The sequence below is a fragment of the Chelmon rostratus genome, chromosome 24 (assembly GCF_017976325.1).
Source record: "Chelmon rostratus isolate fCheRos1 chromosome 24, fCheRos1.pri, whole genome shotgun sequence".
Classification (NCBI taxonomy): domain Eukaryota; kingdom Metazoa; phylum Chordata; class Actinopteri; order Chaetodontiformes; family Chaetodontidae; genus Chelmon; species Chelmon rostratus.
In genome coordinates this window covers 1,114,624-1,140,683 of record NC_055681.1, presented here as the reverse complement: position 1 = coordinate 1,140,683, position 26,060 = coordinate 1,114,624, and the positions used below count along the sequence as shown (strand labels likewise).

The window sequence follows — 26,060 nt, the reverse complement described above, 5'->3', positions numbered from 1 at the left end:
CGGGGCGAAACTAATGAATTACAGGGTAAATAACACCCGAATTAACCATCCAATTTAACTCCTTACAAAGCGCCCGGCGCCGAGGGGGGACGAGAAGACTTGTCAAAACCACCCAGCCCCGCGCTCGTCTGCGACCCCGCGAGAGGCAATTACAACCGCGACACTAATCGGCTCCTCGCAGGAAGGAGGCGGCGGCGTCCGAGAACCGGAGTCTGACTCAGGGAGTGAACGCCGGGTTACGGCGGGAGGTCGTCTGGTTGGAGGTCAGGGGGTGTGAACGGCTGGGAGGCCGTTTCACACCGAGCATCGAGTCCTCCACACGCAGGGGGATGTTCTGGGAGGCGTCTTGTGGGGGGGCGGAGACACGGTGAAAGTTATTTTCACACTTTGGTCAAACATTTCTGACGAGTCACATTAACAGAGTCAGAAGGTTTGATGGTCACATTGTGATGCTTTATTTACAATCATCTGTTTTTTTTTTGGGGGGGGGGGGTGATCAGCTGTTTGTCCTGCTGTGATGTGACGTCACGTTGAGTCCTCGTCGTCATGGTGACACACAGAAAGATGGCGACGAGGACAAACACGAGTACATGAGGTTTGGTTGCTGCAGGCCTGGACAGTGCTGCGATGCGCTCAGACATGCGGGGGCTCCGGCGTGTAACGACGCTGCGAAGGCTTCCCGGGAAACAAACTCTAATTAGACGCCATCGTTAGTGAAATTATCTTCCTCTAATCAGGAAATTAAACTCCTGATTTGAGTCTCTGACCCTCTAAATCCATCTGAGCAGGACGGGCTGCAGACTCCCTGACTGGGTGAAATCCAGGCAGCGGTGCAGCGACAGTGAACAACCTCTTCCTCCTCCTCCTCTTCCTCGCTATCTATCGCTGAGTCGGCCTTGAGCGGGATGGCGAGCGCCCGACCTGCTCAGCGAAAGGCCGTTTGTGCTGGGCGGCTCCCAGGCGGGACTCAGTCAAAGCGAGTCAGAACGCCGCCGCGCTCTGTTGACCGTCGCTGAGTAAATAAAGGTTTGGAAGGAATAAAAAAAACCCCTCCGCGGTGCGTCTGCGGTCCCAGCGGCTCGGACGCTTTGTCGGAGGAAATTAATTTGTCAGATTGTTGGTTTTCAAAGCGCCTTGGTCAGCCGCTTGACAGAGACACGAGCAAGCCGCTCCCTCTCTCTCCGGTAATTAGCGGCTAATTAGCGGCGTGGAGCAGATGTCGGAGGAGCCCCGCGCCGTCAACAGCCTCTGTAAACAAAGCTGGACGCATCCGCTCACTTCAAGGAAGACGGAGACAAACACGGCCGACGGGCTGCCGGGACGGCCGGCGCTTCCTCTGTGGTTTCATGTGGCAGCGGAGCGACGTAGCGGGGGGCTTCAGCCGTGACTCCACATGTGCTTCCTGTTTCAGCTCGCAGAGTAAATGTTGACTTCATTACAAGAAACAGATTCAGGACATTTCGCCTCATTCATCTGCAGCTTCGCTGGCTTTTAAAAACCAACCTGGACTTTAAAGATGTGAAGACGGGGGCTGACGGAGCCTCGGACTGCTGTTCCAGGCTCAGTTTGTCTTGACGACTGAAACAAATGTCAGGGCCTGTGATTTATAACACTAATAAATATATATATATATAAAATAATTCATGATTTCTGTATCAGCTGACAGCTCAGATGTTCTTTTGTCTTTGTTTTAATCTGTTTTACTTATTTTTAGTATCATTGAAGTTCATAGACAGAAAAAATAAAACAAGGGACTCTTTAATTTGTATTTGTGATATAACTTCATAAACAATGATTTTGATCTTTATTATGGAGAATTTCTCTGACGCCTCCACTTCCCTTGGCTCTTTAAATTATTGTGGGACTTGAATAATTAAATCGACCTCAGTGTCTCTTCCTGTTTCCACGTTGTAAAACTGTTCTGAAAAGAGTACAAAGAAAGTTTCTTGTTGTTACGAGGGGGGAATGAACCTGGACAGGAAGCTGATGACGTCTAACCACTGCCGTGCTGTGAAGACATCCAACGAGTTCTGTTTTGATCGTTTCATTTGAGCTGAAACGATCGATCGAGTCGATGACGAGTCGATGACGAGTCGATGGATCGAGACGATGACGAGTCGATCGACAGGAGAACAATCAGCTGATAACTGATGAATGTTCCAGGTTCCTTCACTGCAGCTCCGTCTGGTCTCACGTGACGGTAAATAAAATGACTGTTATCTTCAGGACACGTGTGACCTCGTGGTGGCCGCACACACCTTCACACACTCCTTCACACACACACACACACCTTCACACACTGATTTGGGGCCTGCTGTTATGATGTGTGTGTTTGTGTGGATCTGTGCTGGATAATTGTCTCAGAGTGGAAATCCGCCCCATTCTCATTACAGCCACCTGAATCCACCACGGCCTGGCATGTGTGTGTGTGTGTGTGTGTGTGTGTGTGTGTGTGTGTGTGTGGTTTTAATGAGCGCTGGACTCTCTTAACGAAGGCGTTCTCCTTTAACAAAAGACGAACTGAACTGCCGTCACCTCGAGTGGTCGAGAGGCGCTCTAATGAGATCAGGACCAGCGACGAGCCAACAAGTGGCTGCAACACACAGACACGCACACAGGTACAACACACACACGCACACACACGCACACACACGCACAGGTAGGAGATGAGAATAAGCAGTAGTAGAAGAAGTCGGTGGTCGCGGGCCGGAGCAGCGAGAGACGCCTTCAGGAACTTCAATCAACAGAAAATCCAGTGAAAGACGACGCCACAGTCCCGCCCACACGGTTTGATTGACAGGTCATTTGTCGAGGGCCCAACGATAAAATGAACCCCGAACTGAAAACGAGGAACATTCAGCGAGCTTGAAAACGCAGCACAACAATCAAACTGCAGCTTTGTTTTTCTTCACTGCATCATTCAAAGTTGAACCTTCATCGCTAACAGGATCGCTAACAGGATGCGTTGACGGAGACGGTTAGAGACCAGCTGGTTTCAGCGTCGTGAGGAGGTGGAGCCCGGCTGAACACTGGCGTGTTGTTCTGGCGCGAACCGACGGTCAGCTGACGACAGCCATCGGCCTCTCCTCAGACCTGCTCATTGTACAACAACCGCTAACTTTGCTATCAGTCCCAGGCTGATCTGTTAATAAGCTGCTGAAGGCGTCCCTCAGGGATCAACGTTAGGCCCGCTGCTGCCGACTCTGCACACAAATCATTTTCCCGCTCTGAAAACAACACGAGGAATCTGATATTTTCTGAAATCCTTCAGTCTTATCAGCAGCTGTCAGAAACACCTGTACGATAAACCACAACACGAATACCCGTTCAGCTCGCTGCTGAGACAAAGCAGCGGCTCGAGGCGGCGAGTTCTTCTTCTGTCAGAGCGGCGTCTCATTAAAAACAAGTGTGAACACGGCGCTGATGGGGGGGACAAAGAAAGTGAAACAGAGTGCAAATGAAGCGTTAATGGGGAAAAGGTAGCTGAACCTTGAACGTGAGGCGCGATCGCTTTCCTAACACACACGCCGTCCTCGTAAAACACACACACACTCGCAGTGTAATTAGGGAGCAGGTCTGCGGTGTGTCGTCCACACTGAGGAGCAGGCGGGGGGACGTGGCGAGAGCGACCACGGGGAACCATCAAATCAATTAACGTCCACTTCCAAAAAAATACAACAGGAGGAAGCTGGGTGCCTCACAGCGCTGCCTCTTCAGCTTCATTGTGTGTGTGTGTGTGTGTGTGTGTGTGTGTGTGTGTCGGGGGGGTTGCTGGGTCTGTCATGTCATGCCATGCCAGGCTAAGTATGTGTCTGGCTTTATTAGCTTGGATTTCATCAGTTGACTCAATAAAGAAGCTTCTGGCGAGCGGGCTCGGGAATAATAATCAACTTCCTGTTCAATAACGGCCCGTTAGGACTTCAGGTGTGACGACGTGAACAGAGACGTCGACCGTTCACGTTACCTGAAGTTTGTTTGTAGTTTTAACTCGTGTAAATCATGTAACTCTTTAATTGAAGGATTAAATGTTCGTCTGTGTGTTAAATATAAGATAAATACACAAACGTGTGTTATAAGGTGTGAACGAGGCTTTTCTTCTGGAGATACGAGCTTTTCATTCATCTCGAACACGTCGTTAGTGCAGAGTCTTTTAATTACAGGCGTTCGCCTGATTCAAAGAGTTCAGGTCAGACGGACTCTGACGTGAATTAACCTGAAACGGTTAAAACTCTGATTCCACTGAAGGTCAGGAAGTGATTCATCGTGTCACATCACATGACGGCCGGCGACCACGTGAGCAAATAAAGCAGCAGAGGAAGTCGCTCGTCTTCTTTCATCCTTAACACAAAAATCCAACACGCGGTTTTAACAACCACCTAACGACGAGTGTTTCTGCCACTCGGACCAAATTAACGGCGCCAAACGGCTCAGCTCCGCCCGCTGGGCTCCACCGCTGCATCAACACCACAGAGGAAGAGGAAGAAGAAGAAGAAGAAGAAGAAGAAGAAGAAGAAGGCGACGGCGCCGGGAGCCGGAGAGAGACCCTCACAGGACGAGGACGCCGTTCAGCTGCAATTACCGAGCGCTCTGCTGCGGCGGCGTGCCAGGGTCTTCTCTTAAACGACGACCCTGAACAGAAACAGCAGCGGCACACGTCTCCCCTCTCTCTCCCAGTCTGCCTGCATGTCTCTCGCCCGCTCTCTCCACGCGAGGCGGCCCCTCATCAGAGATGCGATTTGTTCATTAGGAGATTACAAACGAGGCCGTGGCGGCGACACGAGAGGCCGCGATTAGCGCTCGCTAATTGCCACATTTGCTTGTCGGGAGACTCCGCCGCCACCTCGCCCCCCCCCGCCACCCTTCTGCCACCTCCCTCACCCACTGCCGCCTCCCTCACTGCCGCTCCAGCACGAGTGGAGCTGGTTTGAGTCAAATTAAAAGCCAATTCAGGTGTTCTCCTCGCCAACACAGCAGGTGTGTGTGTGTGTGTGTGTGTGTGTGTTTGTGTGCGCCCCTTCTTCTTCTATTACTCCTTGAAAACGCTGCTGCCAACGCACCGATCAAAGAGCTCAGGAGGACAAAAACAAGAGAGAAAGCGGCGGCTTCGAGAGGGAGAAGAAGTGATGGAACAGAGGGAGAGGAGGAGGATGAGGGGGAGGATGAGGGGGATGAGGAGGAGGGGGAGGAGGTGAGAAAGAGTGAAAGACAGTGAAAGCCCTTCCCTCTGCCTCCTCTAATGATCTGGATGGAGGACCCGGGAGAGCCCCTCACTCTAATTGATGTTAAGTGTGTGATTTCACTGTTAATCAAGGCCGAGGCGTTGAAAGAGAGGGGGGGGGGGGGGCAGACAGGAAGTCTCACCTGTTTGATGGGGATGGCTCGCCCGCTGCCGATGCTGTCGGCTCGAGCCTCCAGGCCCTTCTTGTCCTTGTCCGTGTCGCTCGCCTTCCTCGACTGCGGACCGAAAGAGATAACAACCGTCATTATCAACACGGACGGCGAGCAGCGCGGCGCCGCCACGACGACCGTCACCTGCTCCACCTGCATCGGTCTCATCAGGCAGGAAACAAACGGAGCAGCACTCTGTGTTCAAAGGTCCATTTAGCAGAAGTTCTGGAGCTTTTGATCAATGAGACAGTGTGATGTTTGTGTGGCTGAGCTGGACCGACAGGTGGGTCACATTTAACCTTTAACCTTTAACGACATGCGAACACAGTCTGAGCAGAGGTGAGCTGGATCAAAACACTCACGGTGAAGAGGTTGGAGCGCCGTTTGGACTGCTTTCGGACGGGCGTCGGCGTGTTGGTGGTCTGCGGGACGTCGATGCGGAGCTCCTTCTGGCTGGTGCTGGGCGTGGACGGCACCGACGACGAGTAGTCGCTCAAACTGCCGCCGCCGTTGCTCGTCTGGAAGGACAGAAAGAAAACGTGATCGAGCTTCCTCACAATCTCACAGCTTCATGAATGAAGTTCCGCTCTGGGACCAAAGCTGAAACTCGTGCTGAAGCCGAGAATCGGGCCGTTTCATCTGGACTCTACGAGCTCTGAGGAGAAAGTTTTCTGGTGTTTGTAAAGTGTCGGATGTAACAGCGTCTCCTGAGCTCCGGACGAGGCGTCCAGCGCTCGGCAGTAATCAGCGAGAGCTGCACCGAGCACCGATCTGTGGAGGCGGCGGGAAGATAAACGGGACTCTCCGGGGACGCGGCGGCGCTGCTCAGAGACGCTGAGCGATGGCTTTTTAATGAGGAATCGATGGAAGACTGAAGGATGAGGATCGAAGAGCTCAACAGCCTGAAGCTCCAGTAACACACAGAGAGTCCACAGAGTGTGTGTGTGTGTGTGTGCGTGTGTGCGTGCGCACAACCTCTGACCTGGCTGATGTGGACGGCCGACACTTGTGTGGCGCAGACGGACGAGTGGCTCGGCGAGTTTGGCAGCGACTTGCACGGCCCGATGGACAGCTGCTGCTTCTTCCTGGTGGCCACGATCTTCTGGGCGACTGTAACACACACACACACACACACACACACACACACACACACAGTGAACATCATTTACCACCTGCGTGATGTCATCAGAAAGGAAGCCCCTACACCTGTCAGGCTACAGACGAGCTGATGATAGCTAGCATGCTAACAGGCTGCAGAAGCATGCTTTGTGAGCATGTTAGCATGCTGATGTTAGCATTTAGCTCAAACCACAGCTAGTAAAAGTAAGCTACCTTCAAACCTCTTCCATGTACACAAGTAGAATGTGACTATTTCAACAAATAAGTACAAATACCTAAAATAAAACTGAACATAACAACATAATGAACAGAGAAGCAGGTTGAATCAAACGAGCTGCTGGAGCTGGCCTCAGTCTTTGGTCTGTTTTTGTTGTAAATAAGTCGTCGTGCAGAGTTTCTTCTCTCTCGCCGCTGCCCTTGGCTCGGCCCCGTGTCACCTGGAGGTAAATGTTTACGACCGGCTCCTCATTAACGAAGCCGGGGGCTTTAACGAGCCCAATTAAAACAATGGCCTCATCTGTGAGCGCATGAAACAGGCCTGTGTTTATTGGAACAGAGATAATGGAGTCACTAAAGTCTTAACTCTCTCCTGTCTCCATGCCGCCATCCAGGTCCTCGAACGCATCGTCACACACAACAGTATCTATCTGTACAAGCTCTGCTTTTAACCCGCGTGAGGAGTTTTAATGGAAATATTTACGGAGGCTGGTGAGAGAGACGAGACGGACGTTAGCATCCCCAGAGCCGTGATGCTAGCTTGGCTAACGGGCAGCTGGGGATCGACCAATAGGAGGGAGCCTCTCACATGCATGTCAGCGTGTCCTGTACCTGCAGGCTGTATATTACTTTAAGTGTTAAGAACAGTTATGATAAGCCTGTGCTAAATATTTAAACTGCACGGTTAATGCAATTTAACTTTATCCATCAATCTCGGTTCTGCTCTGAGAAGCTGCCATTCCTTCTAATGGAAACGTCTCCCCTTTGATCAGATTTATGACGGGGCCGCACCACCGGCTGGGACATAAAGAGGAAGAGGGGGAGGTGAAGCTGACTCTGCAGCGTTTCACTCTTCGCTTTAAAGTCAAACACTGGAGCTGCAGAGGTGGAGCGCAGACTCACGAGAGCAGGCGGCGTCGCATCAGAGCCAGATCTGACTCGCTCAGATTCGGCTCGCCGTGGTTTAACCAGCGTTCACTGAGGTTTAAATGGATTTTATACGAGAAACTGCTGAGAAAAAGAAGTCCAAATTCAGCTCAATATGCAAAACAAACTTCTGTCAAAGAGAGCAAACATCATCATCATCATCATCATCATCAGAAAAGTTTCAAAACTCAGCTGATTTCCCTTCATTAACAAGCCGCTCCTTCGTATAGACACAAACTGGATCTGAACGTGCTGATCTGGACCCAGACTCGCTGCTGGTCCAGGACCAGGATGTGTCAAGCCAAGACGGCTGCCAGCAGTCAGCAGTGGATGCAGGATAAAAAACACCTGACGTGGTTTATTAGTTTAGGTTCGTTAAAGTCTGACACAGAGATGTTAATTCACCTGTTTGTGTGTGTGTGTGTGTGTGTGTGTGTGTGTGTCTGCTGCGTGAACATCGACACACTGGCTGAGTGTAAGAACATTGTGAGCGAGTGTGTGTGACTGTGTGTGTGTGGTCATCTCGGCTCGTTAGCGTGCGCTAACGAAGCGCTCTGCATCTGCACTCTGACACGGATGAGCAGGAGGAGGAAGAGGAGCAGAGTGTGTGTGTGTGTGTGTGTGCGTATGTGTTGGGGGTTCATGTCGGTGTAATTAGGCTAATTAAATTAGGGACTGATGGACGAGGGAGCACAGCGCTGTCACCCTCCCTCCTCCTCCTCCTGCCTCCATCCCTCACACAGAGGTCACTCCCCCCGACCGGACCAGGCTTCACTTCCCATTACAGCAAATTACATGTTAAACACACACACACACACACACACGCACACACACACGCACACACACGCACACACACAGCCTTAAACAAAGAAAATGACGGGAAAGATGAGAGTTTCTCTGATTATCTTCATCATCTGCTGATGCTGTGGTGCGTTCAGGGTCCGGCTCGTAGTCACCGGCTGACAAAGTGGTCTTAAATCCATGACTCACCACAAACAGACATTTTAACCTTTTCACTGGGGGGGGGCTTTGAAATAACGTCACAAACTTGTCAACAATTTTTTGGAGTATTTTTGGGCATTTGCACAAATCTCTGTGAAGCTAAAGCACATGACGAGTCCATCCACGGAGAATTACACGTATTTTTTAAACTAATATGCCAAAAATATGATTTTAGCTTCTTAAATGTGAACATTGTCCTGTTGTCTTTTGAGTAAATTGATTTCTGGGTTTTTTCAGTGTTTAACTTGGGCTTCAAGCCACCACGATGGGCCCTTTTCACCACTTCCTGATACTAAATAAACCAAACGATGAATTAATTAATGTGGAAAATAATCGTCACACTGATTGATGATGAGTTTAATCGTTAATTTCAGGTCCGCACTGGTTTTAATGCTGCAGAGCCGTCGAGGGATTATTTTGGGCGTAACAGACCTCAACACATCACCAGTCTCTTTACATCGAAGACACTTAAATGCCACGGGGAAAGACACGACTCCTCCTCTTCCTCACCCTTCTCCCCCAACACAAAAATTGTCACGACGATGAGCAGGCCAATTATTTTTAACGCTAAATGTTGTGGTCACTCGTGCAACTTCCTGCTCTCTCTCTCACTGCGCCGCCGCTGCAACTCATCAAAACCTTTATTACACACACACGCACACACACGCACACACACACACACACACACATCATGTCAAATTAGTGCGAATAAGCGTTTCTTCACCGGGAGCCTCTGCTTGTCGCCGTGACGATCCAGCTGATTATGAAGCTGAATATGAGCGCTGTAATTAAGCCCCGCCCCCGCCGGCCGACCCGCCACGATCGATGCAGGATGCTGATGGAGCGAAGGTCGTGGAGACATGCATGCGAGATCAATGCACACACACACACACACACACACACACACACACACACACACACACACACACTTTCATAAATTGTGACTTTATTCACGATCGACAAACGGCGATGTTTGCAAACGTCCTTTAAATCAGAGCGTTCAGTCACGTCCTGTCAGAGCAGAAGAAGACAGTCTGAGAGTGAGAGTGAACACATGAAACTCCTCAGCTGAGGGACGACGAAGCACAAAAACTGAATCTATTAACAATCTGTGATCCGTCAGACTCTCAGTGTTCCTGCAGGTCGAACTGCTTCAGCTGCTGGAGTTTAACTGACGAGGATTCAACGAGGAAAGGAGAAAAAAAAGGACATAAAGTTTCAGTTCCTGACTGAAATAAGTAAAAATTAAAACTATTCAACATGTCAGACCAAGAGTCTGAGCCTTTTTCCATTTAAAAAAAGAAAAGCTTTAACTCGTCTTTCTGTAAATTGTGCTGCGTCTCCATGATGCTCTGAGTGCTGCAGCTAAAGCCTCTTTTTATTCAATCTAATTAAATTCATTTAATTTTTTGGCCTAAAAAGAAGCAGAATCTGCCTCTAACAGCCAACATGTGCAAGAGGAAATATTAATGAGGATATGACCTCTGTGCCTTTAATAGCAGCTCCACAAAACACACACACACAAAAATGCTAATTTTAAGATTTAAATTATACGAATTCTTCTGATAAATGGCGTGTGTGAAAGATAAATCTGATCTTATAAGTTTAAAGTATTGAAAGTATTTTGTGTTGTGTCTTAACTCGTCTTCCTCATGACCTGCAGGAGCTTTCTGTTCGCATGAAGAATGTGAAAATGTCATTCAGTGAGCTTTTATTTTGAAAATCCAGGTGTGAAGACGAGTCATGCAGGTGAGCTGAGATATTCAGTTTCAACCACTCTGCAAGCTAACTGCGTTCAACCAGCGAGACTGCAGCTCTGATGAGTGTGTGTGTGTGTGTGTGTGTGAGATGATGCGATGCTCCTGACCAATTAGAGGAAGGCGAGTGTTTTAAGTGGCTGAAGGCCGAGAGCCGAGCGGCGTCATTACTGAAGTCCTCGCCGCAAATTAAGGTCACGCTAAGAAGTAATTAAAGAGAGAGAGAGAGAGAGAGTGTGTGTGTGTGTGTGTGTGTGTGTAGCTGTGCACACTCTGTCAGTTACAGGAACACACACACCCAACAATACACATCTTAATAGCACACACATGAATGTTTTCACAAACACACACACAAAAATATCGACAACAAAGACGTAAATTGCTGAAAAAAAAAAAGTGCGCGAGCACACACACACACACACACGCACACGCACACACACACGCGCGCGCACACACACACACACAGCTGCAGGCTGCTGTCTTGTTTCAGGCGTCGACAGAAAACATTAAACTCGTCGTTCTACTGGATGATTAAAAAACTGATTAATTTGAGATAATGACGAGAAAAATACAAGGAGACAGTGTCAGAGACGATAACACACACGCACAGACACACGCACAGACACACACACAGACACACACACAGACACACACACACAGACACACACACACAGACACACACGCATACACACGCACAGACACACGCACAGACACACACGCATACACACGCACGCACACACACACGCACACGCACAGACACACACACAGACACACGCACGCACACGCACAGACACACACACAGACACACACGCATACACACGCACGCACACACACACGCACACGCACAGACACACACACAGACACACACGCATACACACGCACGCACACACACACGCACACGCACAGACACACACACAGACACACATTCACAGCAAACAGAAATGACCAATCACGTCCTCTGCTGGGACAAACAGAGGACGGGCTGCAGAGCTGCGATACACCTTCATCCACGGTGACTTCTACGAAACCTGATGGCGTCACGCCGTCTTCACAGACCGATCCATCAGGGCGCCATCGGGACAACTAAAGGCTTCGAATGTCAGGGCTGTTCCAAACACCGTCCACCTCAGCGAGGGATCCACAGGTGTGTGGGACAGACAGCAGGTGTGAGCGGACAGGAAGCGGTCACGTTACCACCTCGTTGTGGTTCCCACTGAGCCCTGAGCCTCTCGGCACGCGGGGCTGTTCTGCTGGTCCCTCGCTGGCCTCTGACGCTGTGGTGCTGGATGAATCCTGCAGATCCTGTCCAGCAGGTTCTCTGGAGGTTTCTTCATCTTCAGCTTCCTCTCCTGACTGGTAGAGCTTCCTGGAAGCTTCAGTGACCAAAGAGCCCACAATGAAGCCTAATGCTACACCCCCCAACACACACACACGGTTGATGACCTCCCACCAAAACCGTCCTTCTTTCATGTTTCCAGGCTCTTTCCTGAATCTGATGTTCTTCTTCTGTGGTTTCTCCCATGATGCTCCTCTTCTCTCGTCACATTATTAATCACAACTTTACACTTTGAGAATTATTTAAAGATTTCTGACGAAAACTGATCAACATTCACACTCAAACTGGATCCATCACTTCCTCCGCTGAGCGGCTGAAAACCACCTTCAGGGGACCGGGTCTCTGTTCCTGCACTGCCCCCCTCAGGACAAACGGAGCCATTACAGCTGAGGAGGCTGCAGGTTCTGACTTCAACCATCAGTCTGTTGATATTCTCTGTTTTTCTTAACGTTCAGACTCAAACCGGCAGTGAATGAATCCACCAACAGATCCTGATGGATCCATTAAAACACACCACTGCTGCTCCCTCATCACCATGAACACACACACACACACACACACACACACACACACACACACACACACACACTGCCACAAACACTCACTACAGCACCAAAACGTGGAGTCTTTTTAAATGAAACTGTGTGTTTGTGAGGTGTCTTATGAGGTTTTTTATATTTTCTGTGATTTATTTCTCAGCTTTGTGAGTTCAGTAGAAACCAGCGGGTTTAGAGCCGAGGGCCGCAGTCCTGGTGGAGAAGTCGAAACAATGGCCAACTTTTTGTTAAATTTGACTTTTTCAACCACAGGAAGATGATTTTTTTAGCAGCTGAAGACCATCACCTGCTTTTTGACCAGAGAAACAGGGTCTAAATTTAGTTCTGACCACCAGAAAGTGTCTCCTGATGGCCTGAGCTGCTGGGACAAGGCTTGTTGAAGCGAATGATGCTAACTAGCCAAAGTGCTACAACATTGGCTCAGACTGAATGACTGCAGCATCTGATCCTTTGTTGTAACCCGAGTACTTTACTGACTTTAAAAATGTGTGTTTTGTGGTTTCTACAGGTCTGGGCTGTCTGGTTTCTGCTCGGTGCTACAGATTTCTGCCGCGTTTCGTCGCAGATCGACACCTCGCGGCTCGTTGAAGGAAAAGAGCGACCTGTGAGCACAGATGGAGGTTCTCTGAGCTGCTGAACATCAAACTCAGGTGGATGCAGACGAAGCCAGAGGCCAGCAGACTCGCTGCGGCTCTGCTAATTAAGCGCCGCGGCCGTGTCATCCATTTCTCTCTAATTACAGCCGTTAACCCCGCGCCTGCCGACCGGCCGCCCACAGCCTCATTAACTGCCTCTCTTCTTATTAATGCGCTCTCAAAATGTAAAAAATGAGCCGCAGGGTTTACTATTTGCAAAGACACTTGAGTGCAATAATAGAAAAACTTTTCTCTGCCTCAGACTTTTTTCCTTCTGCTCCCGGATCAGTCGGAGCGCTGCAGATGCTGTGGCTTTGACCTCTGACCTCTCTGTCGTCTTCTACCATCGCACCACTGATGTCTTCATGAACACGCCTTAAATCGCTGTTTTTTCTATTGAACGCTGGTACAGCTGACTCGGAAACAGACTCTTCTCAACAAACCTCTGACTCATCTGCTTCATGTAGAAACCAGAGACGGACGCTCGGCGTAAAGCTCGCCGCTACGGTGAATCACAGACAAAGGCCTGCAGTCTCAGATGATAAAAGAGCATTTTAAACTCAAACCCATCTTTACGATCCAGATCCGAACGTCTGAAAACTGTAAACTGAAAAGGTGAAGGTCAAACAACAGATCTGCGGTCGACTCGTCATGCCTGTCAGATCCATCCAGGCCTACTCAGACCTGAAAATATGTGTGTGTCCCGGTCAGTCAGGACCTTGACGACTTCGGACACTGTCCTCCTCCCCCTCTTCCTCCTCCCCCTCCTCCTCCTCCTATAATGTCTGATTCTCTTATTAATCCCAGCGGGGAATCGTCTCTTTTTCAGGTCTCTGCCCCTCCCTGCCTTCCTTCCCTCGCTAAGATAAAACTTAATTGCTGTTCGGTTTGAGCTAAATAGCCGAGCGGGTCCATTTAATTCTTAATTGACGTGTGATTAAGAGCGTCCGAATGGCTGCGGCCGCGGCGTCGGGGGGGAAGTCACCTTCCCAGAGGACCGGACTCCGCTGCGTGGATGGACCTTACCGTCCTGGAAGACTCGCTCCACGTTGAGGCCGTAGGTGGCGCAGGTTTCATAGTAGGTGCAGCGTTTGAGGTCGTTGGAGAGTTTCCTGGCTCGGCTGTCGTCGATCACTCTCGGGTTGGCTGAGCTGATGGCGTCTGAGAGGGACAAAGACAACAAATCACATCACTGCTGTTCCCTTAAGCCAAAATCCTGTTATTTTAACAGTGGATTCACACAACCTGAAACCTTTATTTGACTGTTGTATTTAATATTATCTGTGTAGATATAAACCAGCGGCTGATAAAAAGATGATTTCAGGAGTCAGATATCTGATTGAGGCTGCAAAACTGACTCATTCTGGGCTTTGTGTTAGAATAAGAGAGGAAGAGAGAAACTCCGTGACAGTTTGGCGCCCTCTGCTGTTCAAGATGTGGGACTGACTTGTGATGAAGACTAAAGGACATCTGGACACTGAGGCCTGTGGACATGTTATCCTTCTCTCACTGTCCATCAGGTGAATCAGGCAGAGCTGGAAAATGTTTGAACTGGACTGAACTGGTCCTTCCTCACCTGCTCAGGTAACTCAGCAGTGACATGGCTACAGTCTCTCCTTCTTTTCTTCATTTAATGTTTCACTGGATATTTTTTATAAAACACACTTGAAGATATTTCTGATATTTTCAATACTTTATAGCTGATGTATTATTATTATTATAAATAATGATTAACTGTCTCACACTCAGAGGGGGCTGGTCAGCTGACCACACCTGTCACTTTACAGCCAATCAGCCTGTTGATGGACATTATGGGGGTGTTTTGGCTGGGATCGAGATGTTTTCTACTTCAAAATAATTTAGCAGTTTGGAGTCAAAAGCAGGTGAGACTAATTCTAGTCAGACTAAACAGTGGAAAGGTGCTGCAGGGACAGTATGAAACAAACAAGCCCCCCAAAACCAGGACCCGTGTTCACGTAAACACACGCAGTGAGTGCAGGAATACAGCGAGGTGACGCCACTGAGCTCTCAGACTGCACTGACTAACATACACCACCGGGGGGCAGCAACGCCACAGAAAAGCTTTGTCCAAAGAGAAGGGGAGAGTGTGTGTGTGTGTGTGTGTGTGTGTGTGTGTGGGTGTGCGTGTGTGTACGTGTGTGTGTGCGTGCGTGTGCATTTGTGTGTGTGTGTGTGCGTGTGTGTGTGTCAGACCTTGCGTGCCGACCAGCACCAGCGGCAGGTCGGCGGTGTTCCTGTAGTTGGCGAGGCGGCTGAAGTAGTGATAAACCGTCTGGAAGCTGATCTCATCCTCCAGACTGAAGACGAAGATGACGGCGTCGACCCACAATGCAAACTGCAGAGAGAGCGTTTCAAATGTAACTTTATTTACACTGAAGAGCATCAACAAACGCATTGTTTCCTCCGGTCTGACTGCACCGAGGAGACGTTTTTTTTAAAAACTGAACTGTAAAGATTTCCATCTTCAGGAGGAACCAATGGGATTGAAGCTGAGAGGACAGACAGGAAGTCACGCTACGAGAGGCAGCGAAGGTGAAGAAGAGCAGAAAGAAAACAAGTGAATAATTCATAAACTGTCTTGTTCTCTGTCTAGACCGACTCCCATTAAAATCTCCACCTGAGAGACGCTGAAATAAAACCTGGATGGATTCTGTGTTTTCTTCAGACAGGTGAAAGTGAGCGGGAATAATCAGCTGTTTGTGTGCAGGCCGGTGACCTGTTCAGTGAAGCCCACCTGTCACCAGTTGCATGCTGGGAAACAGTCCAGCCTGTGACTTTGAGAGAGTCAAGACGCTGCCATGCGCTCCAGTATGATCAGAAATAATCTTTACGGGTTAAAGAGCAGGTTAGTGTGAGGCCTGCAGTCAGTTCCTGAGGTGTTGTGTGCAGGTGCAGTACTCACCTGGGCCTCCGGGGGGCCTCCTTCATCTCTGATGAGCAGCAGGTGACTCTGACCGTCGACCACGATCTCCTTCTTGAAGCGACCGCCTGCAGGAAACGACAGCGGCCGTCAGAGACGACGCAGCACAGCAGAGCCGCCTCTAACACGACTACAGACGGTTCACGTCTACCTGGGCTACAGGTTCACGGTGAGGGGGGGCCGATCAATGACACGGCAGTGATTGATTGATTGATTGATTAATTGATCTGGTGACGGATGATCGACGCTAAATGAGAGGAGAGTGAATATGGACGATGATTGAGATGGATAAAAATAAGTGAAAGACTGATCTCACACACACACACACAAACACACACACACACACGCACGCACACACACACACACACACACACACACACACACACACACACACACACACACCTGCAGCTCTTCCTGAGCTTTCTGACATTTTCTCCTGATCTGACTGGACGAGCAGTGACGTGGTTCTAGCGGGTCCTGGTCCTGGACCCGGCGGTTCTGTGCTGTGATCATGGTTTTAAATGGGGACAACAGGAAGTCCCGCTCCCCCGAGAGGATTTAAAGTGGAACATTTGAGGCTGAACTCTTTGGAAGCAGCACTTCTGAATCTGATTCTTTCCCACGATTCCTCCGTCACTCGTGTTGATTTCGGGCTCCGGGGGGCGTCGTCCAGAAGCTCGAGGACTCTGGCTGAACCTGCCGCTGCAGGGCGAGCTGATCGGAGGACTAACGTTGGCTCTGTGGGACTTGATTCATCAGCGGGCTAACAGTCCACTTCCTGTTTCTTTTTAAAGGCACTGAAAGCAGATTTAGACCTGACTTATTTCATATTTTGTGCTTTATTGATCATGCTGCCTCAGTCTTTAATCGTGGACTCGTTTTGTTGTTTCTGATTCACGTTCTGTTGTCTTACACGTTCAGGTTGTCTCATTGGCTCTTCTGATCACGCGCTCGTCCTTCACGTCTGTGTGCAGAGTGAAAATCTAAACTCTGGCTGAGTGTTGCTCCACTTTGGGTCAGTGTGGGAACAAACTGAGGATTTACAGGAAGTCCATCAAACTAAAAACGGAGCGCAGGTGTTATTTCGGGTTCTCCCGCGAGGCTCAGCTGATCTGCGAACGCTGCGGACGAGTCACGGCGTGCTGACGGCGCCGCGGCTCGGCATGTGGAGATCAGCGCCGCGGCGGCCGCCTCTACTACGCACCACACACTAATGACACAGTGGACGTTCATGTGGCGGCGAGAGAAAAACACACGGCTGCAGAAATACGTTCAAGTTTCCAACAGAAAGGAAGTTTCCTCCCAGAGGACGAGTGACTCGTGGTCGTGGATGTTTGTGATGACATCACAGGTTCAAAGCGTCAGCGTGGAAGCGTTTGTCTCGTCTGCTGCAGGTCAAGTTTCAGAAAAGCAGTAAGACAGAAGAAATGTCCCACACAGACAGATGGTGTGTTCAGGGCCCGCGGGACAACCGACAATCAGTGAACAGAAAGAGAGCGACTGACCGTCTGTAAACATTTACTGTGCAGGTCGTCAGCTCGTGTCACTGAACCCTGAACTTCACTTGTGAGTGTCAGGAAATATTTATATTTACTGACATGAATCTAATATTTCATTTCAAAACTCGTTTTTCTCATTGGTTTGTGAAACGTTTGAAGGTTTGCCGTCATTGTTGAACATTTAGGATTCTTATTCCAGGTTTTATGTGTCTCATGCATCACAGCACAGACAGCGTGAGCAAACTAAAACAGCTCCCTCGTCCATCTTTAACAGGCTGTTCTTATTCCTGGCGTGTATCTGAGCTCTAAAGCATGAAATCTTGATACAGTAAAAGGTAAACGCATTATTTTCGTGGCACAAACAAATGACTTTGCTTCCACGTGACACAATCGGCAGGTGTCAGGTTTATTTTTGGAGAAGGAAAAGAGACGGAAAGCTTCCTGCGTGCGGACGTCACGCTGCTGCAGGAAAGCAGATGGTGCATTTAATGCCCAGTCAGCAGAGTCTGACTCTGCTGCGTTCGTTCATGTGTCTTCATTTACATACAGTGCATGTGCACGGGGGGGTGTAGTGTAGTGTTTGCATGCACACAGCTGCAGAACATGAGGACGGACGAAGTTAAAGAAATCATTCACACAAAGCTCAGATATGAGGGGGGGGGCGATGTGTTGAGTCCAGCTTCAGGTTCAGAGTCCGGAGCCTCAAAGACTGATCAGAAAATTAGAATTTATTGATCAGGTCTGTAATTTCCCATCAATATCTCAGGAAGTGAGCTGGACAGAATGACCAGTTTGGACAAATCTGAGGTAAAATAAAGTTTTCCTTGAGAGAAAAAACTAAATAAAGATCAAATCCATACTTTACGACATTATTGTGCAAATACAGAATGCTGAGCTGACGAACTTCAGCGACGCTGAACCCGAGCTGTTCTCAACACGCTGCAGTCAGAGTCAAAGCGGCGGAGGACGAACGGATGGATGGAGGGATGGATGGATGGATGAAGGGCAGAGGAGAGGGAGCATAGTTACCTGCATCCACGTCAGCTAGTTTACAAGAGCAGCCCAGAAAGAAGAAAGAGAGGAAACACAAAGCAACGCAGCCAGTTAATACATGCAGTCAAACCCAGAGAGAGTTCACCAGGAGAGGCAAAAAAAGAGAGAGATGAGCGCAGAGACAAGAGAGCTGAAGAAGAGAGGAGATTATGAGGCAGAAAAACAAAGACAGAGAGAAAACAAAACAAAGTGTGTGCAGAGTTTTCTGTGCAGGTCGGCCGGAGGTCAGAGCAGCGAGCACAAAAACGCATCAGAAAAACTGCTGCAGAAGAAGAAAAGCACAGAGAGACGAGATCGTGGCTGGACCGCTTCACTGCTGAGCACATGGCGAGAGACAGACTGAATTTAATCTGTCACTGACAGGAGACGCTGCTGGAGAACTCCTTCATGCACCTGAACGCACCGCCAGTACGAACCAGTCCTCACAGAGACGACCGCCGTTACGTCACATGACGCTGAGTGATTGATTGACTGATTGTACAAATACTCTGTTTTTATTGGCTGGACTCACACCGATGTGTCTGCGGGGCGTTCACTGACAGTACGTAAAGCCCGGGGAAGCAGCTTAACCCTGACATTATTTCTTTTCCAATAAATGTGCATCAGCCAGTTTGTGTAAAACAACAGAATCTCTGAATGAAGTCTGGCTCCTCGTGTGAGCAGCATTAGTTCAGTGGCTGCGGGTGATTTCCCAACCAAAGCTCCTTTCTGTTTTAATGGATTCCATCTGCTGCCGCTCAAACACTCCCGCTTGAGCTCAACTTTCTGGGGTTTTTTGGGGCATTTTCACATTAGGCAAACACCCCCCCATGCAACAAACTGTATGCTCACATGGCTGCTGTTGCTTTGCAGAGTCGATTTCCAGAGCAGCAAATCAATCAAATAAGTTTGAGCTAAATGATCCGTCACTGTGAACGCTCCCTTTGACTGTCCTGTCAGCTCCTTCTGACGGTGCGTTCAAGGACACTCTGACATGACTCCGATGTCCTCCTTCCAACTTGTAAATCCTTGAGATTTGTCGCATGACTAAATTAATCTGTAAATTAACTGATGACGACGACAACATTTTCAAAACATCCACATCTGCTTTTGGGTTTTGCATGAAGACCTGAACGTCTGAGTGTCCCTGAATGCAGCAGAGCAGAGCTCGGACACAAATTAAGAAAAGTCGTGTAAACGCTGGCCGTGCTGCTCAGGGCTGAGCGAGCGGTCTGCAGCCTCTTCCCGCTCGTTAACGGGGGCTGATGTGAGCCGTCTGCAGCCGAGGCTCCAGTCTGCAGCCTAAGAATAGTTCTGGTTCGTGGCTTTGTGGCGCTGCGGTCGCTCTGCCGCTCGCAAGCCACCAACTCCGTTCCCAATCAATCGCCATGGGAATCCGGGCTGCCGCTTATTTTTAGATCCCAGGAATTTCAAAACAACACGTCAGCTTCCCCGTTCCCTTCTGCCCCCGAAGCCTCTCTTTGCTTCGCGGTTATGCAACAATATCAAAGCGCTTTTTTCTTTAATTGGAGTTGAATCGCCGCTTCCTTAATGGGCGGCGGTGCCAAGTCATTAGATGAAAGGTTCTGGGGAGCCGTTGTTTAGGGCTGGCTCAGATTTGGTATGTGAGGCCGCTTGAAAAGCCGCGTCGTGTTGCTTTTGGCAGCGCTGCGGTGTAATTAAGGCCGAGCGGCGGGCATTCGGCGGGCTGACGCTGCAGGCCGGAGCTGCGCAGCCACAGAGGGCATTTCAAGAGGAGGTACGTCACTGCTGAAGGACATTTTCTCATTTCTGTACGTCCACCTCAGAAATAATCTGCTCGGGGGATCCCCGGGCGCCACCAGCGTGTGGATGCCTCTCTGCTCGCAGGTTTGGAGCAGAAAACGACCCCTCACCGGCTGATCCCAGACAAACCTCAGACGAAGTAAATCGAACTGTTCGGTGCTTCCCTGCTTCACCGTCGAGGGCCCGGGTTCTTCAGCAGGGACCCGGAGCTAAAACTGGTTTGTGGCCGTTAGCGGGAGCGTCTTCAACCAAAATAAACAACGCTTGAAGCTTCAAACGTACAAAAAGGTGGAGAGGGGTTAATTAGCTGCAGTCCCACTGAGGGGGCTTCAGTTTCTCTGCTCTGGAGCGGGCACAGAAAGGAACTACGGGTGCTCATGAGGGGCTTTTCTGGACTCCAGTGTTTTTTGTTTCGCTTCATTTCCTGAGAAGATATCGCCTAGAAGAAATCTAAACCAACTGGTAATTAATTTAAAAAACGGCAGCTAGAAACGCTGGGGGTGTGATTACCTGGCCTCCAGCAGCTCACCTGGTAAATTCACTCTCACAACACGTCGTGCTGCTCAGTCTCTGTTTAAAACACTCACAGATTAAAAGCTCCACTGTTGAGCATTTCTGATCTTATTTAATTTATTTCCACAGAGAATAAACTCAGCACTTCCTGCAGATGCTTCAAAGTAAAAGCCTGAAAAGCACATTTGTTCCTTTAATGTGAAACATCTGTGCAGGAAGTGCCGGTGACAGCTATTACAGCACTTCATGTTCATTCCTTGGTCTGAGCAGTCACAGATCTTTAACTTTATTATCATCCTGATGGAAAACAAACAGCAACAACCAGTTGTCAAAGGCATAAAAACAAGATATGATATATTCAGAAAAGAATAAATAATGTAGAATATTAAAAATAAAAAATCATGTGTTTAAAATAAGTCTCTGTGATGCATTAAGAGCCTTTCAAAATAAAAGTCTAAAGCTGCGTCTTAGTTTGAGCGTCCTGGAGGATCGACTGAAGCGATCTCTGACAGGATGAATCATTTAAACGACTGGACGAAAAACATCTGGCCACATCACACCTGCTGAGGGTTGATGGTGAGAAATGTCTTCCGTCCGTCCCACCCGGTGGAGACGGCGTCTCCTCTCCGCAGTCTGATGTCTCCTGAAACGTCTCTGCGTGCAGGATCCAGCTCCAGAGAGTGAAATATTAAAGGGGTTTACGGGGTTTAGAAGAAGTGGGTCTTTGCCTCGGGAGGCTGCCGTCCCGTACGGCATGTGGGGGAGCTTTAATATTGGATGAGGAATATGGCCGTCTCCGCGGGGCGTGCGAGCAGAGACGCTGTCGGAAAGCACGCTTAGCTTTTTATTTGAGGAGCTCTGGAGAAGGCGGGCGATCGTTAAAGATGCCGCTGCGCCCGTTCAGTCACTTTAGAGGATTTACTTATTTTCAGAGACGTCACCGTGTCATTAAACACGCTGGGTGAGATGTTATGTTCACTGATAAATATGATGAGCAGGAGTTCGTCAGTGCTGCGAGCAGGCGAACAGGAGGAGGTGTGTTCAAACACCGAACGTTCCCCCCCGCTTCCAGGCTTCACGCTAAGCTAAGCTAACCACGTGCTGACTATTGGTTCACAGACGCTGGTTCAGGTGTCCACAAACATCAAAGAAACGATCAGCTGATTAATTTGACTCTCAGGAAATTAATTAGAAACTTGTTTTTCAAGCAAAACGGTGAAATTATCTCCAGGCTGAGCTTCTCAGTGAAGAACTGAATACTAAAGACTGCAGAGCTCCATGCGTGACCATCTCTGCTCTCTCCGTCTTTACTTCTGCTCTGCTGGTCAGATCTGAGTGCAGACTGAGAGGACGGGCGGCGGGGAGGCAGAGGCTTTGGAAACATGGCGGCGCTGCTCTGGGCGGGTGCGTGCAGGAGACGGAGGTTGTTCACGTCTTATTTTGCCTGATGGGGTTTTTAATCCAGCCTCGGTTTATTATTTCCTCCTGGTTTTTTGAAGTTGATTTAATCTGTTTTGCTTTTTTTTTATTTATTTGGTGGCTGTAATCTTGGAGGGGGAGGGGGCTGAGGGTAAAGCTGGATGAGTTTGGCACACGAACGTTGGATGTCGGTTGTTTTTTGGCTCAAAGCGTTTGAGAGCGGAAACACGGATCCAGCCAGATCTCACAGAGACAGACAGACTGAAGACGACACTCTTACCTTCAGGTGACTCTTCCTGGACGTACGTTCCTGTCAGGTACCTGTGGACCAGCGCCGACTTACCGCTGGCCAGGTTACCCACAATGCCCTGGGAAAGAAGGGTCGGTCAGTGTCGGATTAAAGGTGGATTTTTTCCCTTTAGTGATGTGAAAGGTTTGAATTTAACTCACCACTTTCAGTTCAGGTACCGTTCGACTCAGCGTCCACTCCTGACTGTTCACGAATGCATCTGGAGGAGACAGAGAGGAAAAATCACCTGTCAATCAACTGGAGTGGACACGTGGTGCCTTCAGGAGCAGCTCGTTAATAACAGAGCTCACAAATTCATTCAGTGAAAATGTTCAGTTCAATGTTCTAAAGCGTCAGAGGAAGTCTGAGCTGTTGTTGTCAGTTGCCTAGCAACGGTGCTGTCATGACTAGGCCAGCAATACGACCTGACGAGCTGCACTTCAACCGACAAGCGAACCAGTGTGTCCCTACTCTGGGATGAAGTGAGGATGAGGAGGAGAGCTGACAGATGACTGACGGCAGACCAATAAGACGACAACAGGAAACACTCAAACACGACAAAGACGGGCTGTCAGAGACAAGATGAGTATTCATCACTTTGTGCTTTAACATGCAGCAGAAATGAGGAAGAGAATGAAGAACAGTTGAGCTTCATCAGTTATCCTGTTGGATCTGACTTCAACGTTCAAAAAGACCTTTTCTACTCGGCACAGAGCTGCGTGAAATGAAACACAACCATTTAAGATCTGACGATGAACGAGTGAAGACTTTCTGTCACAGGATGAACAATATTTAAATATCTCTCTGATCTCACACTCAGCACAGGTAGAGACACCTGGGGGGGGGGGGCGTGTTGGTTTGAAGCGTGCTGAGAGATGCAGAGCAGAGGCGGCGAGGCTGAGAGGTCATGGGAAATGAGGGGTAGTGATGTTCCTCCCACACACGCACACACGCGCACACACGCGCACACACGCACACACGCGCACACACGCACACACACACACACACACACACACACACACTGTTACCGGCTGCTGTTGTTCACACTGGGCTGTAAGTGTGTGTTATTGCAGTGTGATAGTGTCAGTCTTATCAGGGAGGTGTCATCCTTCTCCCTCTTTAACACACACACACACACACACACACACACACACACACACACACACACACACACACACACACACAGCTTCCCAACACAAACACTGAAGAGCTCAAACATTCCCTCAAAGACCACTGAAGTCTCTTAAAGGATCTTGAAAGATCTCAGACCTCTTTAATAACCACAAGAAGCTCCACAGAGACCACCTGAACCACCTCCAGGACTCCTAAAACCTCCTCAGTAACCACCGCACCCCCCCGAAGTCTGGTCAGCTTTTACAGTGAAGCATCACTGCCCTGCAGACACACACACACGCACACACACACACCATTAACCCTGCGGTCTGTGCACACCTCGGCCTCTGTTAAGTAGGCCAGTGGTCCACTTAGAGCCTTCAGTCCCTTTTCACTTATTCATCAGCAGCAATCTGTGTCAGCCTTTAGACTCACGTCTCTGAGCAGAAAGGCGCTAAAAGCCTTCGAGAACGACGGCGTCTGGACAAAAAACACAAGGTGTGAAAGTATCTTTTATCTGCACGTTCAGGACTCCTGATGGTGGAAAGTCTTCATCACGCTCAGGGCGTTTTCCTGTGTTTTCCCACAGTTTAACACAAAATTAGATTAATTTTAATTTTAACCAGACTCTGGTTCACGATCAGATTTGTTTCTGTTTCTCTGTATGAATTCTGGGTAAAATTGGTATTTAAAATGAAGAGTGTCAAGTGCTGCAACCAACACTACTATTAACCCTCCTCCTCCTCCTCCTCCTCCTCCTCTGATTCATTCACACACTTCTGCGGTTGAAAAGTTCGATGCAAATAAACGTTTAATTTAAGATTTTGTCCAACTCAACCACGACTTTCTGCACTACTGCTGCTGTCTCCCAGAGCTGGAAACAGCTGTGGTGTTTGTCTCCAGATGTTGCTATGATACGGGATGAATCAGGAAGCAGGAACATCCTTTCACAGTAAAAGTCTTTAAAGTGTTGTAACTGGACCTCTGTTGGATCCTGGTGGTCTCCTCTGTTGTTAGTGTTGATGTCAGTGAAGCCGCTGCCTCCCTGTCTGTGGTTGGTATCTGTCTGGAAAGAATCCAGAGAGAAGCTTCCCTATTGGCCGGAGGACACACAGAGGGGGGCATTGTTGAGGTTTACACAAACGTCGGCCTGTGTCGGCGCGACCCCTCCCTCTCTGCCAGGCAGGATGTTGATCCAGCTGCTTCCTGTTTTCAGGGGCCCTCCAGTTCCCCTCTGCTGGTTCCCAGTGAGACCCACCGACAAGCCATGGAAATCACCGGCGGGGCCGCGATTAGCCGCTTCGCCAGGTGACCCCCCATCGGGGTGGTCACAGTGAGACGGTCCCACTGAGTCCTCACGTTAAAGGAACATTCCCTGATCGGTTCTACCTTCACCTCATGGAAGATTCACGGTGCAGAGGTGGACCGCCCCCTCACAGTAAACACCATGACGACTGTTCAAACAGCCCCCCCCCAACTGTAGTGATCAGCAGACAGATGCACTTTTGGTGGATCACAACCTCAACTAAAAGATTTCCTCTAACTTTAATCACTGTTAACTGAATATACTTGGATTTTGGATTGTGGACTGACATTTCAGACGTGTTTCTAGCATTTTATGGACGCTATCGATTCATTATCAACCCAAAAAATAAACCACTGATGCTGCAGATGTTTGGACATGTAAACATGTGCATCCATCCTCCTGCAGCATCTCTTTCTCCATCGTTCATCTTTGTGTTCAGTTGGTTTTAAACACTCTCTAAACACGCAGCGTCTGCATCTCGTTGTTGCCTCCTCAGAGCTTCACTAGAAGTAATTAGCAATTAGCTGCTTTGCACAGTCAGCTATAGATGTTTCTACACCTTCAAGCACCTGTCCTTTGGTTTTATGTCTAACTGGCACCAGGCAGGAAGCTGGATCTATCAACATATTGTTAAAATCTGGGATCTCTTTGCATGGATCTTCATATTAATGCATCTGAACAGAAAGCGCACACAAACATCCTGGCTTCAGAAAACAATGAACATCGTCTGTCACCTGTCAGCAGGTGATCTGTGACGATTGTTGTGCACAGGTGAGATACCAAACTTGACACCTGAGGGTAGTAACATGCAAAGCTGTGTAGCAGGCTTTTGTTCCTGCTGCTGAGGAGGGTTTGAACACCAGACAAGCAACACAGAAATTAAAAAAAGAAGGGTTGGACAAAATCTTGCTGAGTCGGCGAGTGGAGGGAAAGTCCAGATGAGTTTCAGAGGGGCTTCTGGGTAAGAAACGATACGAGGAAGCAGAAACATCTGGGAACGTGTGGGCGGCACACCTGAACTCAATCAGTCCGCCAACAATGAATCACTTCATCACTGCATTCAAAGACTGACGAGCGTGAGGAGGAGGATGAGAGGAAGATACAGTGTGTGATTAGAGTCACATCAGTCAGCTGACAGCAGCAGCAGCCATGTTTCTGAAGAAAAGTCAATCTGGAACCATTCATTCATTCACTCATTCATTCATTCATTCCCTCATTTTTGGTAT

At 49.0% G+C, this 26,060-nt stretch overlaps 1 protein-coding gene across 2 annotated transcripts in view; it reads right to left on the bottom strand.

Annotated features, from left to right (window-relative positions):
- agap1 (ArfGAP with GTPase domain, ankyrin repeat and PH domain 1) overlaps positions 1–26,060 on the bottom strand; it is a 137,163-nt gene that overhangs the window by 50,289 nt on the left and 60,814 nt on the right. For both annotated transcript variants that reach the window (XM_041966571.1, XM_041966570.1), the window contains exons 2-9: positions 22,577–22,635; positions 22,407–22,494; positions 15,861–15,946; positions 15,152–15,293; positions 13,964–14,098; positions 6,371–6,498; positions 5,751–5,906; positions 5,362–5,454 (exon numbers count right to left, since the gene is read on the bottom strand). In XM_041966571.1, the coding sequence (XP_041822505.1) occupies positions 5,362–5,454; positions 5,751–5,906; positions 6,371–6,498; positions 13,964–14,098; positions 15,152–15,293; positions 15,861–15,946; positions 22,407–22,494; positions 22,577–22,635 (887 nt within the window). The remainder of the gene's footprint in view (positions 1–5,361; positions 5,455–5,750; positions 5,907–6,370; positions 6,499–13,963; positions 14,099–15,151; positions 15,294–15,860; positions 15,947–22,406; positions 22,495–22,576; positions 22,636–26,060) is intronic.